The sequence below is a fragment of the Rhinatrema bivittatum genome, chromosome 13 (assembly GCF_901001135.1).
Source record: "Rhinatrema bivittatum chromosome 13, aRhiBiv1.1, whole genome shotgun sequence".
Lineage (NCBI taxonomy): Eukaryota > Metazoa > Chordata > Amphibia > Gymnophiona > Rhinatrematidae > Rhinatrema > Rhinatrema bivittatum.
This window is the reverse complement of record NC_042627.1, coordinates 69,802,827-69,818,478: the sequence shown is the minus strand read 5'-3', so window position 1 is coordinate 69,818,478 and position 15,652 is coordinate 69,802,827. Positions and strand designations below refer to the sequence as shown.

General features: G+C 39.1%; 1 protein-coding gene across 8 annotated transcripts in view; it reads right to left on the bottom strand.

Moving 5' to 3' along the window:
* The window catches only part of NTRK3 (neurotrophic receptor tyrosine kinase 3), a 932,433-nt gene that overhangs the window by 387,859 nt on the left and 528,922 nt on the right, over nucleotides 1-15,652 (bottom strand). For all 8 annotated transcript variants that reach the window (XM_029575291.1, XM_029575284.1, XM_029575285.1 and 5 more), the window contains exon 11: nucleotides 8,697-8,799. In XM_029575291.1, the coding sequence (XP_029431151.1) occupies nucleotides 8,697-8,799 (103 nt within the window). The remainder of the gene's footprint in view (nucleotides 1-8,696; nucleotides 8,800-15,652) is intronic.

Sequence of the window (15,652 nt, the reverse complement as noted above, 5' to 3'; positions counted from 1 at the left end):
GGAAGGGGCATGGCCAGAGGCCTTCGCATGGCTGCTGTGCTGGGGATCGCGCGCCGGCAGTTGGCCGGTACGCGCAACTTACTTCAGCCCCAGGGCTGATGTAAGTTCAGGGGAGGTAGGGGAAGGTGGGTGGGGGGTGTAGGGAATGGGGGAAAGCAGCGCGGCTCAGCGCAGGCTCGGCGCAGGCAAAGTGAACAATTGTGCACCCCCTTGCGTGCGCCGACCCCCGAGTTTATAACATGCATGCGCCTGCGCACGCATGTTATAAAATCGCACGTCCATGTGTGCGCGCCGGGTAGCGCGCGCACATGGACGTGCTTGCGCTGGTTTGAAAATCTACCCCAGTGTGCGCGCTTCTGCCCATGAAAAGAGAGGAGGATGGGGCAGGACAGGGAAGGTTCACAGGCAATATTTTATCTTGTCAGCACTAAGAGGGATTTGGCAAAACTGTGTTTTGTTCTTTAAGGATTTTTCTAGTTGTTGTTATTTCAGTTTTGTAGATGATTTAATAAAAGCCCGCACAGCCTAAATTTTCAAAATGGACTTATGCGCATACGTCCACCTTGAAAGTTTGTGGGTTGTCCTGGTACATGGATATAAAACGTGCAGAAACTCACACCTGCTCCCAAGTATAACTTTCTCTGTATATATTTTTGTGCAGATGTTAAAAAATGGAAAGCATGAGGTTCATATTCAGTCACTGGCTGGATCGCAAAGCTAGCTGGATAAACCTATTCGGATAACTTTGGAGGGATATTCAGTGAATATAGCCAGATATCCTAAAGATAGCCAGATATGTTTATCTGTCTAACTGTAGGGCTGGATATGTTACTCAGCTAACTCTCATTATGAAAGATAACTTGTCTGACTTATCTATCTCCACCTAGAAATGCCCCTGGCATGTTCATATATTATTATTCAGCTAAATTTTAACCAAATAATGATATCCAGCTAAACTTTAGCTAGATAAATGCATGAAATATTCAAAAGTCAGCATTTAGCCCAATAACTCAAATTATCCAGCTAAATGCCACTGAATGAGAACCTCTAAGTCCCTAATGCCTTTTTCTGCCCCGGTTTCACCTCCCAAAAGCCTCTTGCTAGTTTGGATAAAACTAAGCACCCCTTACGCATATAAAACAGTGTTTTATGTGTATAAGTTATTTTAAAAAATCAAGTCCTTTATACTTATTTCATTTTAACTAAACAAAATGAAAAAGAAAAGGGAAAACACCCAGAAATGAAAAAAAAAAAAAAAAACCTCAAATGAAATTTTTTTTGCGTGCTCCTCCCTAATAACTCTTTGCCGCGTCTATGTTTGTAACCAACCTTATTTCATGACCACTGTAAACCGTTCTGATGGCAAAACCGAATGACGGCATACAAAACACACCAAATAAATAAATAGATAAATAAATAATGCTCCTTTGTTGTGTGAGGTGTACTTGATCATCTGCCAATAAATGACATCAAATAGCAACTGTGCAGATTAGAAAAAGTTCTGGCCCTTAAATTCTGATTTATACATGGCAACTTGATCATTTTAGTTCACCATAACCAACGTAGCAGACACTTTCTGTCTGTGTGCTTATCCTGCTATTGGATCCTGCTTATTTAGTGCTGTCATATTACTGAATGGCCTCCACTCTTTAATGTAGGTGCCCAATGTGCATGACCCAGAATCCAGGGCTGCTTAATACATTCATATTTGCTGATCAGTGCTGATCTTCTTTCAGCTGTAGATTTTGTGTACCCCAATACGACCGTATGAAACCATATAATCAGCATTTAATCTGGAACTGAGTGACCCAAACTTGACTAAAAAGTTGGGAGATTGACTAGTGGAAAATTATTGGTCACAACATGGGCTAATGCAACCGATGGTACATTAACATTTTGTTTGGAAAATAACCACTGTCATTAAGGATAACCCAGGCACTCACGGTCAGGTTAAAATGAATACATTCTTTCCAGTATCAAAAAAAAGGAAACAAAAAAAAAAAAACAAATTGTAGGTTCCATCTTTTTATCTGATTAACTTCATGAATTTGTGACATGGTTTCATGAGGTATGCTCTCTTCATATCACAGCAGAATGACAGCATGAGGACAGAGGCTCGATCAGGGCAAAGTACGACTCTCGCAATATTTTTGTGGCTGTTAGCTTCAGCCAAAAGGTCAGCATCTCAACTACCTTACCTTTTTTTTTTATGAGCTTTCTCCTGTCTTCCCTTTTTCCCCACCCTTCTCAATACCTCTGATTCCTCTTGCATACCTTGTTTCATCATTGATGTTACAATTTCCTTAGGAAACACCTTAAAAGCTGCGGCCAGAATGCACAAAGTCTGTTCTGATCCAAACATGAGGTAAGTGAATGGAAGATATATTTGTTTTGATTTTGTAAGATAGCTGAATTGTATACATATGAGAAAAATGCATGAAGAGACAGAAGCTACGGTTAAAGTCTCTTTGGAAATGGATGCTACTATTTCAGACCCCTATTGATTTGACCACTTTTGCATGTCTGTTACCATGCGTCCAATCTGATGTCATTTTATAACAACCCGTGTAACTTATACATTGCCAAAGTGCGTAAGTTATTGTCAATTTTCAAGAATGCACGCGAGCTCACCTGCAACGTGTCACGCCTGCTCTCTGCAGGGTGCAACTTGTGCGGGTCAATTTACGCGCATGGAGGAGAACTTTCCAACAAACACACACTGCAGCATATACGTGCGTATATGGCCATGAGCAGATCTACATTAGTATTTTATGAACTGCACATATGTTTTATAAATTACATGGATCTCTACCCCGCAACATGCACGCACATGTAACTTCTCCCCCTCCCCCAGCTCCAATGACATTTGAAAATTGAAATATCAACCAGCAGGCCTCCCTCTATCTACCCCTTTTACCCTTCGCAGTCAAAACTAAGGCAGGAGTAATCCCTAGTTGCTCCTGCTCCACCGGGTCCATTTTCATACCGACGCCGGCCTCAGGTCCAGCTGGAGCCATTTTGAAAAATGACCCGGTGGAGCAGAAGCGACTTGGGATCACTCCTGCACTGGGGGTAAGTGGAGTTCATGGAGTGTGAAAGGTAGAGTAAAGACCGAGGGGAGGTTAAGTTTTAAAAATCAGTGCTGGACACTTTTCTGCAGAGTGAAGGCACTTCCGTTCTTTTTTGCTATTTTTATTTTACTTTTTTTCACTATGGTATTTAGTTTGTTTCTAATAAACATCAAACAAAAATGAATTTAAACAGCATAAAATATAAAAAGAAGACAAACATTTTTTTCCATGCACATCCCTCTTATCTTTTGTGGCTACTCGGTCATATTTACTAGTTGATTGATTTCAGACAGCCATTTGTGTGCAAGTAAACTTAACAAGTTAGCCCTGATTATTGCTCTGTCTGGCTAAGAGAACAAAGTATTGACCTGTGAATATTTGCACAGAGTGGACACTACTTGCGTAAAAATGCACAAAATGACCCTAACTGCTCAGAAACACTGGTGGTTTGAGTTTTCGCATGTTTTCACGCACATAGTGCTCGCTCCGTGCCAATGTTCACAAGAAACACCTTCACGAGTAGTAAAAATAGCTTATTACATGTGGAAGTTTATTTCCATTCAGCATTAATGAACTGCTGTGATGCAGAACCGTATAGAGCAGCTCATTAATAATGAATTCTTTGAAGATCAGTGCACAAAAATGGCTTTGTAGCCCAAATTTCATGAAAAAGGATATCTACGCTTCAGTGATGTGTCGTTGTCATCTTTTTTTTTTTTTTTTGTGACGATGCCTATAGAAAATCCCCAGGCATAAATTTGTTTCCAGTGTCAAGTTATAAACCTTATGACTTGTGCACAAAATTCAGCACTGTTTAGTACATCACCCTCTAAACAGAAAACCTGAGAGCTCCTCTGTCTGTCCCTTGACTAAATTGATGAAGATTGTACTTTTAGCCACAGAACTTTGTATGATTGTAGAGGCCATATTTGTAATCAGTTAGATTTGTAATCTTTTTAATATTGACCTCAAATGTATGAAGTTGGTACACTAAAATGCTAATTCTATAACTTGTTTGTTGACATTTATTTCTACATATTCAGGTGGACTAACATGGCAGTATCAGAACTCCAGCATTGTTTTGCAATTTACTCAAAGGACGGTTACCATCTGTTTATTGGAAAAAATGTTAATATTCCCCAATCATAATCAAACAGAAAACCACTTTATTTTAAGTACCTATTAACTAATGTTAAATCATAATGGAACAGCTTTGAAAGTGCATTTGACATCCACATGAATATCAAATGAATGCTCTTTGATCAGACGTATCATAATGAATACCAAACGAATTGATAGCAAGGAGGCACTTACGAGGTTTCCTGACAATGTGTGCTGAATATATTTTTGCCTCGTTGCTGTTAGATTCTCTTAAGGAGGGGGGGGGGGAAGAAAGAGAGAAAAGAAAATGGTTGCTAAGACTTCATACAACTCAATCGTTACTAAGAAGATTAGATTGCCCAGAACAAAACAAAGCTCTTGCTTTTGGCACGATGACTAATTGATCCAGTCTCCAGAAAAAAAAGTGAAAAAAAATACAAGTGAAACTGAAGTTAAAGTAAGCACTTGCTGATTTACACAGAAAAAAAAAATCTCAAAGGGCTTGCAAAGCACAGTTCAGATTTTGGCAAACCTGCAGTAGATGATGTCATATATTTTTTAAGAAGGACATGGTTGACGTGATCCTTGGGCGCCTTGCTTAACAGATTTGAAAGCTTTTTGATTCTGTTTTCAGATAACCCATGTTCTAGAAGTATAACTTTCTTCCTCACTGAGTTTAGCATTCCTGTCCCTCAACAACTACAAATAATATACCGTGGTCTCTTTGGCAGCATTTTCCTTCCCCGGTAACACTGACACTGATTTACATGGAGCCTTGAAAAGGAAGCCTTGGAACCGTGATCTAATATTAATGAGGAACTCCAAGCACTGGAGAAAGAAAAATGTCAATGAGCAGGGCACACTGCCAAGCCAAACAACTCCACCAAGGAACAAGGGGATATTATAGCCCACTTAACAAGGCACCGGCTCCACAGCTTAACTCTCTTTCATTGACAGAGCAAGAGTTCTAGGTCTTTGTCATCCGACAGATCAATAACCAGGTCATAGCTTGAAAAGGAACTGCCAGGTGTCCATTATGTGGAAAAAAAAATGCAGGTTCCTGATAAGGTGTTCCATGACAAAACAAATTTACAAATATCACTATTAATTTACAAAGGCGGACTCTGATATCAAGTGTCATCACACTACATTTATACCACACAACCCCCCCCCCCCCCCCATGAACTCTCAGATCACAGAATCCCGAACTTAAGAAATTCTCAACTAACACAAACAAGAGACAGAGCGATATCAATTGCTGGTCCAAAACTATGGAATTCCATGCCAGAGGACCTTTCGTACATTAACGGACAAAAGGAAATTCAACAATGACTTAAAAAGTTGGCTTTTCAAAAATGTCTTCTACTTGACTGCTCCAGCTTCCCCATGACTCAGGTAACCAAAATAAGTCTTGAACAATAACATCCCCCCTCGCAAACCACTATAATCTAGCTTTGTTTTCATGTTATATGTCTACCATTGTATTACTTCCATATATTATGAATGTTTGTCTACCTTGTACCACTCATTATAATTTTTTACCTGTAAACCGTTATGAACTAGTGATTCTCACAAGGAATGACGGTATATAAAACATGTAAATAAATAGATAAATAATATTTCTAATCCCACATACATGAAAATGTTTGGTGGTTTCATCAAGCTATATCATATCTTCTATAACTATTAAGTATGAATCGAGGAGGTGAGAGAAATAAAATATTAACACAGAAAACATAGAAATGATGGCAGAAAAGAACCAATGGTCTGTCCAGTCTGCCAAGCAAGCTTCCCATGGTAGTATCTGCCGCGCTATGCAGATTACCCCCATGTATAAGTCAGTGCTGCTTGACGTGCTTTGCTTATGGACTCGCCGTAGAAGCAGTCCTGAGTTTTTCCCTAATATTTGTTTGCGCATGATTACCTCAGACTGTAAAAAAGCCATGGCTCCTGTTGGTTGTCTCTGAATCCAAATTCTTCTTTCCCTCCACCCCCCCAGCTTCGAAGCAGAGAGCAATGTTGCAGTTGCATTAAAAGCATCGAGGCTTATCAAGTAATAATCCCATGCCTTCTGTTAAGGGTGGTAAACTGCTGCTCTCTGTGCAGATTACCCCATGCTTATCAGTTCCCCAGACAGTAAAAGTCAGGGCCTTCGTTGGTTGCTGTGGAAAACTATGTCCAAAAAATCTGGAACACCTGTGGTTAGTGCTGCACTGCAACAAAGTCCAAAAATATAAAAAAAAGTCCAAACACTTTCTCTTTCACACACTACTCCCCACAAAGGTAAGCTCTTCCGAGAAAGTACCCTTCCTCCCTGTGCCCTCCCAATACTTTTTGGGTGGTGGAATCTTCTTCTCTATTCCTCAGTCCCTCGCTTCTGTCTCTCTAGAGTCTTTCAAATGAATTTCTTGATCAGTCTTTGTCTGCCGATTTTCTCTCCTCTGACACCTCTCCCAGGTACACTTCTCCAGTTCCCCGAACAATCGCCTTCTCTCTTAGGCCTCTTTGGATTTCCTTTTTGCTTCAGGATTCTTTTCCTTCAGCACACTCTGGACTCCCAGGACTTCACCTCTCCTGAAATCCTGCAATTCTCTGGCTTCTTTTGTCCCAAATCTTTCCTGAGGATAAAGATAAGGCCAACCAAATGTCCTCTGCAAGGAGAGATACCCGCTCCCTTCAGCCCTCAGCTAAGGCTGATGTTGAATTTCTCCTCTCCGTATCTCATGGTTGCAGGGATTTTATACGCTGACAACCCTCCCCTGCATTCGGGAGTGGTACTTGGTCCTCAAAAGTAGAGTCTGGATGAGACCCTGGACACAGGCTAAGGGCTCTCAGAGTAGCTGAAGCCACTGACGCCATGCAAGAAAAGAGCAAAACTGTTTACAGGGGACAGAATTTGGCACCCCCATGACACAATTTGTAACAATTTCTGTGAATGCAATAACTTTGGGGAAAACATTTTCTTAGGCCTTAACAATGACTTAGTGATAGTATCTCTGCATCAGCTTCAACATATACAGTACCAATTCTTGCTTTAAAGAGCAAGAAAAAGCTATTCCATATCTTGTGAGTCAGGATATTACTGTTGCAGCATCACTACAATGAATGCACAATGTCCCAGTCTATGAAGAGTCAGTGCCGGGGAAGGCTCCAGTCCTATTATTACTGTGACTACAACCAAAGCTCAGTCCACCCAAAAATGATTAAAATGTACTGTGAAGCTGTAATTCTCCGGTGCAATAGTAGACTGTGGTTAGAATGTGATGCAAAAGGGAAATTAAACTTAACATAGAGACCATCTGAACACTCAAGTACTCTCTTTGTTATGTATTCTGCCTCTTCCTACCATTCAAAATGATCATAAGAATAGCAATTTCTTAAGGGTAAACATGCACTAGAACAGCTGTACCCCAGAGCAGATGCTCCTTTGGAAGAGATGGGCCCGCTAAGAAAAAGCAAGGGGTTATTTCATATCATGCATGACTAGAGTTGCCAAACAGTGATCATCCAGGGTCAAAGGCATTGTACCAGAGAAATGAGCTTTAGGATCCTTATCTGCTCACAGATTATATTCTGTTTTTCCCTGTTTCCTCTGTTCATGCATTCAGCCTTGTGAATCCTTTTTCCATTAACTATTTCAAATATACAACTGAAACAAGCATATATACGTTTCAATCTGCAAGTTGGTGAACACAATAATACCACAGTCCAGTGTTAAGCACCACTGAACTTTCTTCCTGTGAGAGTGTACGTCAATTCATCAATTGTCACTGCCCACGCCCCAAAATATGAAAAATATGTAGATAAAGGAATGGAAATGCACACACACATTTTCCCACGTCTCATGATGTATTCCTGTACTTCTACTTGTTGCTATGTAATATCATTCTCATTCCTGAAAGTTATGAAATACACTTATCTTGACTAAACTGCACTATAATGTCCTAATAAGCTCAGAATGTGTAGCACTTGAATGTTGATCGATGATCATTACCTTCTGAGGAAAAGAAAGTCACTCTAGGAGAAAAGCCAGAGAATATTCTTTGTGGAGTAATCTATTATTATTTTTTTCCAATAGCTCTGGTTTAACTAGTTCTATTTAAATAAATTATTTCATCTAAAATGACCATTTTATGTTTTAAATTCATGAAGCAAGAGACATAACGATTTCTACAAAATGAATTCATAGCAGTTCTGAGAAGTTCTTAGTAGATAATAGTGCCTTTTTTTTCTACTATTTAGGTGCCTGAATCATCCTGGCCTAATAAAACTGTTGACATCAATTTTTACTGCATACTGTATCATTTTCATATAATGGTTTTCATCTACGTGATTACAGAGTTAGCATACTTAATAGATTAGCTACCATATATTACAGCTCTGCACACTGTCAATGCTGAATTTATCAATCATACAGTTCAATAAAGGGGTAGCAAAATATAGAAAGGTATCAAGATAAATAAGTAAAGAAACTAGCAATATTGGTGTCATTTTCCCACTGAAAAATAGCTCTACATAGTATACCTTTCATTCCAAACTTTGATCGCCGGCCATATTTGTTGATCACGATAAAGAGCACTACCAAGAGGACACAGGCGAAAGCTGCAAGTCCGACGGCTATGGATACCTAAAAGGGTGAAAAAGGTTACACTTAAGAAATATACCATATTACAGGGAGACAGCTTAAATCATGTTGGATAGTCATAGCATAGGCTCGCTTCTATATTCTACTGAATCTGACCATTCTTAAGATTGGCAAATATGGAAGAAAAGAGGCCAATTTTCAGAGTTTAGGCTCCTAACTTTTGGAGTTAGGCTCCCAATTTGGCCCTTTTGAAAATTTACTAGGACTGAGTCCCTAAATTTAGGCTCCTAATTTCATTACATGTCTAAATTTAGAAGCCTATAAAGTGGGTGGCTACAGGGGTAGAGATGGGAAGGGAAATTGATTTTCAGAACTAGGCACCTAAATTTGGAGCATAAATCTAGAAAAATGAATACCAGGCCTAAATTTAGGAGCCTACCTTTAAGACTCCTATATTTATGTGAGTTTTCACCTGAAAATTTAGGCTCCTAAATCTGGCTCAAAATAGCTTCCTAACTTAGATATCTAATTTAGGAGCCCATCTTTTTTTGAATACTGGACCCAGAGTCTTCAAGGAAATTTATAATAGTTTAAACACATGTAGTAATAATTCTTTCATTTAGTTGCCATTTGAGAGATGCTTTTACCATATGTAATTAGGATCTTATATTTTCAGAAATTCACTGATGTATATCAGTGAAGGAACCTAATTGAAAATAAATTCCTTTTTTGGGACCAGAGAAAAAATGATCATGTTATTAATTCAAATTGCACACAGCAGAGTCCAATGAGAAAGATAAAATAAGCAAATTGGAAATGTAAAATCTTTTCCAGTTTTATGATACTCGCTCAATGTTGTGTAGGGTCACCAATGAAATTATATTACAGAAGGTCCATCAAACTGGACATTCTTAGGCAAACCAAAATCTATAAAAAGCACTTCTTATAATCATCAGTCCAATGTGTAACAGTCAATAATTTTGCAATGGAATCACATTTATTATTATTAATATTTCTTTTGCAATTACAAATCCATGCATGAAACCATCAATATTCATCCACTTTGCTACAATCCCTGACATGGGTCTGTATTTTGAAAATAAATTCTGCTTCAGGGGGGTACATTCTTATGTTGACTTTAACCTCTCTTTGGACTGCTGAAACCGAGTGGTACGGTAAGATCCAATACAATGCAATTTCATTAAGTGAAATATACTCACGATCATATATGGTGATGAAAGGGATGTATTCTGATACCCGATGACCAACAGGAATAGAGTACATACTTATGTTAGAAATTAACACAATAATACCACCGATGTGAGCGGTGACTCTGCTCCTTGATAATTGTGATATTGCTGATGAAGGAAGGTGCGTAATTTATTTATTTATTATTTTTTTATATACCGACATTCGATCTGAGATATCACATCGGTTTACATTCAGGTACTGTAGATATTTCGTTATGACATCATTCCAGTGCTATGTGTTGTCAGATTCTGATTGGTGCTTGAAAAATCAGCATTCTTTTAATCTTTCTAGAATCATTAACGAAGCAGTGCAAAGAGAGATTAAAGCCAACATAAGAATGCACCCTGCTGAGGCAGAAGTTGTTTTTTGGAACGCAGACCCGTAACAGGGATTGGAGAAAAGAGGGTATTGGCGCCGGGCGCCTATTTTGTATAGGCCGCCGGCGTGCGCAGAGCCCCGGGCCGCGCGTAAGTCCCGGGGTTTTTTGAAGGGGGCGATTCGGGGGCGGGACGCGGCATTTCGGGGGTGGGACCAGGGGCGTGGTGCCAGCCCGGGGGCGTGGTCGAGGCCTCCGGACCAGACCCCGGGTTGGATGACGGCGCGCCAGCAGTCCGCTGGCGCGCGTAGATTTACGTCTGCTTCTCGCAGGCATAAATCTAGGGACAAAGGTAAGGGGGGGGGGGTTTAGATAGGGCCGGGGGGGTGGGTTAGGTAGGGGAAGGGAGGGGAAGGTGAGGGGAGGGCGAAAGAAAGTTCCCCCCGAGGCCGCTCCGATTTCGGAGCGGCCTCGGAGGGAACGGAGGCAGGCTGCGCGGCTCGGCGCGGCTCGTCGCGCGCAGGCAGCCTTGCGCGCGCCGATCCAGGATTTTATAAGATACGCGCGGCTATGCGCGTATCTTATAAAACCCTGAGTACTTTTGTTTGCGCCTGCTGTGCGAACAAAAGTACGGATTCGTGCTTTTTTTAAAAATCTACCCCCATTGTGTTTAATACAGCATTTGCTAAAATGGAACAAACCACATACATGTTAGAACAAAATAGAAATATTGTAAAAACAAAATGAAATAACAACATAAAACTCCATTTTTTCTCTTCATACCCCTATTTTAAACTGCTATGCATTTGTGGATTTCGCGCCATGTTAGAGGTCTTAGTACATCATCAGCATTACCTAGTGTGCACATTAAACACATGCGTTAGCATCGTTTGGTACAATGATCCATCCTGCCATTTTTGGATCATGCTTAAGAAGCAGAATAAGGTGCTCTTTTAAAACAGAGCGGGAATTCCCACCACACAATAACAAATAAACACTTGGTTCAAATCCTAAATGGCCTTTTCTTTGTCTGCAAGCCTGAGAACAATAGCATGCAAAGCTTTGTTTGCTCTCTGATACTATCATTGCTGCCATAACAACAGACATTATTTTATCCTCTAAGAAATGAGGTAAACTAGAGTACATGCCCTGTGGAAACCAAGAAGTTCGTCTACTGGTGGGTTCAGAATTAACATTGTGTAAATTTGCATGGCTATTAGTGGGTAAGTGGGACTTTAAAGTAGTGTTCTGTTTACATGAGTTCTTAATAACAAAATTACTTCTATTACTGTGCATAATTAGGGCTGCATAAATACTTTTGCATTAAGAATATAGTCCCTGCATTGTCAGTTCTAAGCCCATGGTAGTATCCTTTTAAGCTGATAGGCTTCAACAGCTGTCAAGTCATCTGTACCCTTATAACAGGCAAAAAAAAAAAAACAAAAGAAAGAAAGAAGTGTAATTGATTGACGCAGAAGCTATTAGAAGTATATTTTTCTATGTTGAAATGCAATTGCCTTACTCAACTAATAAAAGTACAAGTCACTGTAAAGAGAAAACTTGGTGTGAAGTGGTTTGTTTCGTGACGTTCGAAATTTGATGTGTTTCTCTTACCAGAGGGTCTTGAAGACAAACTTCTCCCTGTTTGTCTCCACCACTAAAGAACCTTAAGCCTGGTCCTATACTCAAAAGCAAACACCAGGTACAAACATATTCTTCAGTTAAGAATGCATTGGGATGGAAATGTGATCTGCTGTTTATTCAGGTTAGGGAATGCTGTACAAACACTAGGCACCACCAGAGAGAAAACATTTAGGAAAAATATTTCAATTTCTCAAAAAAATCATTTTTTTCCAGATTGAATTCAATGAATAAGAGGTATTGGGGAAAAATTCTATCATGATGTATGAATAATTACACACCCACATTTCCTTGAATGTAACCTTTGTAGGACTTTCAAGACACATCAATAATAATGTATGCACTACATCCGTCAATTTTGATTACCTAGTAATTAGGATAGTACACTGCTAAGCAGCAGAGCCAGGTTGGGTTTTAAGCAGGATGCTGTTTCTTAAAGTGACTTGAGACAGAATGGTTGAATTAGCACTTGTAGTTCCTGGGAGGAGAGAGCACCTCATAGTAATACCTAGTGGCTGACCAAAGAGCAACATTTAAAGTGTTACTCAAGAGAGCTCCATCATATTCTGTAGGCCATAATGGTCTATAGAGTACTCATTGTTCATTCCAGCAATACTAAACAGCTGAACAAAGAGCAAATTGTTCTTAATCTGAGAACTAGAACAATTGTAATGCTACTGTAACTATAAATTTGATTTAATAATAATTGGAAGTGACATTGCAACAAAAGTCGTTACTCTACCTGTAAGTTTGATTTAGATTTGACTGTAATCTGCCTTGAAGCCATGCTTGAAAAAAGGCGGAATATCAAATGTTAAACAAACAAACAAATAAATAACTAAAGTAGGTCTGAACTAAGCTGTATCAAACTCTTATCGACCATTTTTCATGCCATCTCACCAGTGGTGGCCAACGAAAAAGAGAAAGGCAAGATATCTTGTGGGGGAGAATAAAATTATGCATTGTACACTACAGTGTATGCTTACTTAAATGAAAGTCTGGCGAGATGCAGCATTCCAGTAAAGAAAACCAAAGGGGGCTCCGCAAGCCAAGTCAGTCCCTATCACAACTCTTTAATTCCTTTAGAATGAAGAAAATCCTCATAGAATATTCAGTAAGGTTAGGAAGGGATGGAAGGCTTCAAAAGGGAAAGATGAAAGACTTTCATGCAAAGTGGTTTCCTGCAGGACTTGCAAATAGATCAATGATCAATGCTCATTCTGAGGGGCAACGGAAAGTCAAATCTTCAGAAACTCAACATGAAAAAAAAACAAAAAAAACCTGAGCCTGTCATGGATCAGTGAAGCCCACTCATCTTCCACAAAGTAAGCCTCTCTGGATTTGGCCCACCCGTCATCTTTTGCTATTTCTTTCAGGGATTTACAGTACTTGGGTATTAACCTCGCATAAAATTACCAAAAGCCTCATTAATTACATCTGAGGAGTGGACCTGGTGTCACAAGTCTCGTGTACCACAATGTCTCTTTTTTTTTTTTTTTTGTTGATCCAATAAAATGCTCCACAAGGTGGAAAGATTCCAGGGATTCAGAAAATGCGGATTTCAAACTGAGGAGAAAGCAGTTCGAGAATCAGTTTTGTTGTTTATGGAGAAGATGTTTGCAGGGGCAAGCTTTGAACCTAAATCATCCGCTGGAATATGTTATATTATGGCAATATCACCTTCCTTGCCAACCTAAACCCACACGGTAAAGTTCTTCCAGTGCCGTAAAGGCTTTAACTTTTAGCAAAATGGAATTAGTTTGTCTGCGTTGCACGTTTGAGCGTATGCTCCTGCCACAGAGAACTCAAAGGACTGTCCTAGAGAACGAGGAAGTGTTATTGTTCAATTTTTATATGCAATTTAAAATACTAATTTTGAGAGTGTATGGGATCGATGATTATATATGACTTATTTCATTATAAGGTGGAGACATTGGAAATCTTGTGTTGGATATGATGGTCCTTAGTAGAGTTGAAACAAATTAGTAATAAAGAAATAAATAAGTGATGTTTTAAATGCCTATCAGAAGGGCAAAAAGTCAGTATCAGTCATTAGGTTTAGTTTTATAAATGTAGCAAATAGACAATTAGAAAAGGATTTACCATTCTAAATATGAAAGGCATATGAAAAAGCTAGAGAGACAAACAATATAGGCTGGATAGATACAGACACCGGTAATGAAAAAAGAAATTGATGTCTACGGTATCTGAAAAATTACAAGACTCTAAATTCTGTTCAAGTTCCAGGAACCTTTTAATGTATCCCATGAAAAGAGTTTAATTGCTATTTTGGTATAACTAAAAGAATATTGTATGGTAGGATTATCATACCAGTTCTGCACACATTTATTCCTTTTTAGTACAACAGATCTTCCCCTACCCATTCCTCTTGCTAATGGCACTTTTTTTTTTTTTAAATTTCCTCCACTGAAAGCCATCTTTTTTAATGTTTATTCTATGCCTTCACCCACCAATTAAACAATGAACGGTGATAGGTTTCTTGCAGACCTTAGAAAGAACCAGATCCTATAGACAATAAGGATATGCATTTTTGGTTCTGTTCATTTTTTTGACTTTTTTTTTTTGGCACATTTTTCTGGTTTGTTTCATTTGTTTTGGTAGTTTATGCACATAAATGCCATGTTGTATGCATAAAATATAATTTTATATGCCTAAGTTTTATTTATGTGCATAAAATCAGACTTAATGTGTGTAAACATTTATGTGCATAAACTACCAAAGAAATGAAAACAAAATATGCATCCCTAATAGAAAATGCTATTGGCTCCAGAAAATGTACACATTTTGGAGAAGAAAATAAAATCTGGAAGGTGAAAAAGGCAAAGAATGACTGCCCCTCCAAAAAATACATAGTCAAAACTTTGCACCTTTGCATGTGCTCTCATTGTTCTGCTTTTTCAGTTAAACACAGTTTTGAAGTAGGATGGAGATATAACATACTAACATATTGGACACCAATAAATAAGGTATATTTGTCCCACCTGGTCAACACAGTTGTCGCTAACTACACTACTCTAGCTTTGGCTATCACCCTGCTGTCAATCATACATGCTTTCCTTTTCATTATTGACATTTAGGCTTCTTGCTTCTACTGACCCATGAAATCCAATAAATTGGTCATCGCTTAATTCCTGCCTGCTGGCCATTGCGACTTGGCTAAAAGATCACAAATTGAAGTTAAATCCATCCAAAACAGATCCTAGGACATTTTTAAACCCCCCACTTCATCCCTCTGATTTCCACATTGCTCTTCAATCACTGCTACTTAATAGTCTCAACTACTGTAACTCTCTTTACTCTGCACTGCCACAAAATACACTTCCATACCTCCAGATTATTCAAAATACAGCAGCTTGTCCACTTACAGGAACCAATATTCATGATAAATCACACCCGTCCTTAAATCCTTACATTGTCTTCCTGTCTATTGGAGAACACAGTATAAAACAGCAGTGCTCATTCACAATCTGCTCAATAATGAAACATCACTCTGGATTAGTTCAACCCTTAAAGAGTTCACACCCCTTCTCGACTGCTCTGCTCCTCTTTTTCTAATTTTTCCTCTCCATTCCCTCTCCAAAGGCTGCACATCTGAAAGAAACTAGAGAAATCCTTCTCTACTACCATGTGGAACTCTTTATTCTCCAACATCCACAACTCAGAGAA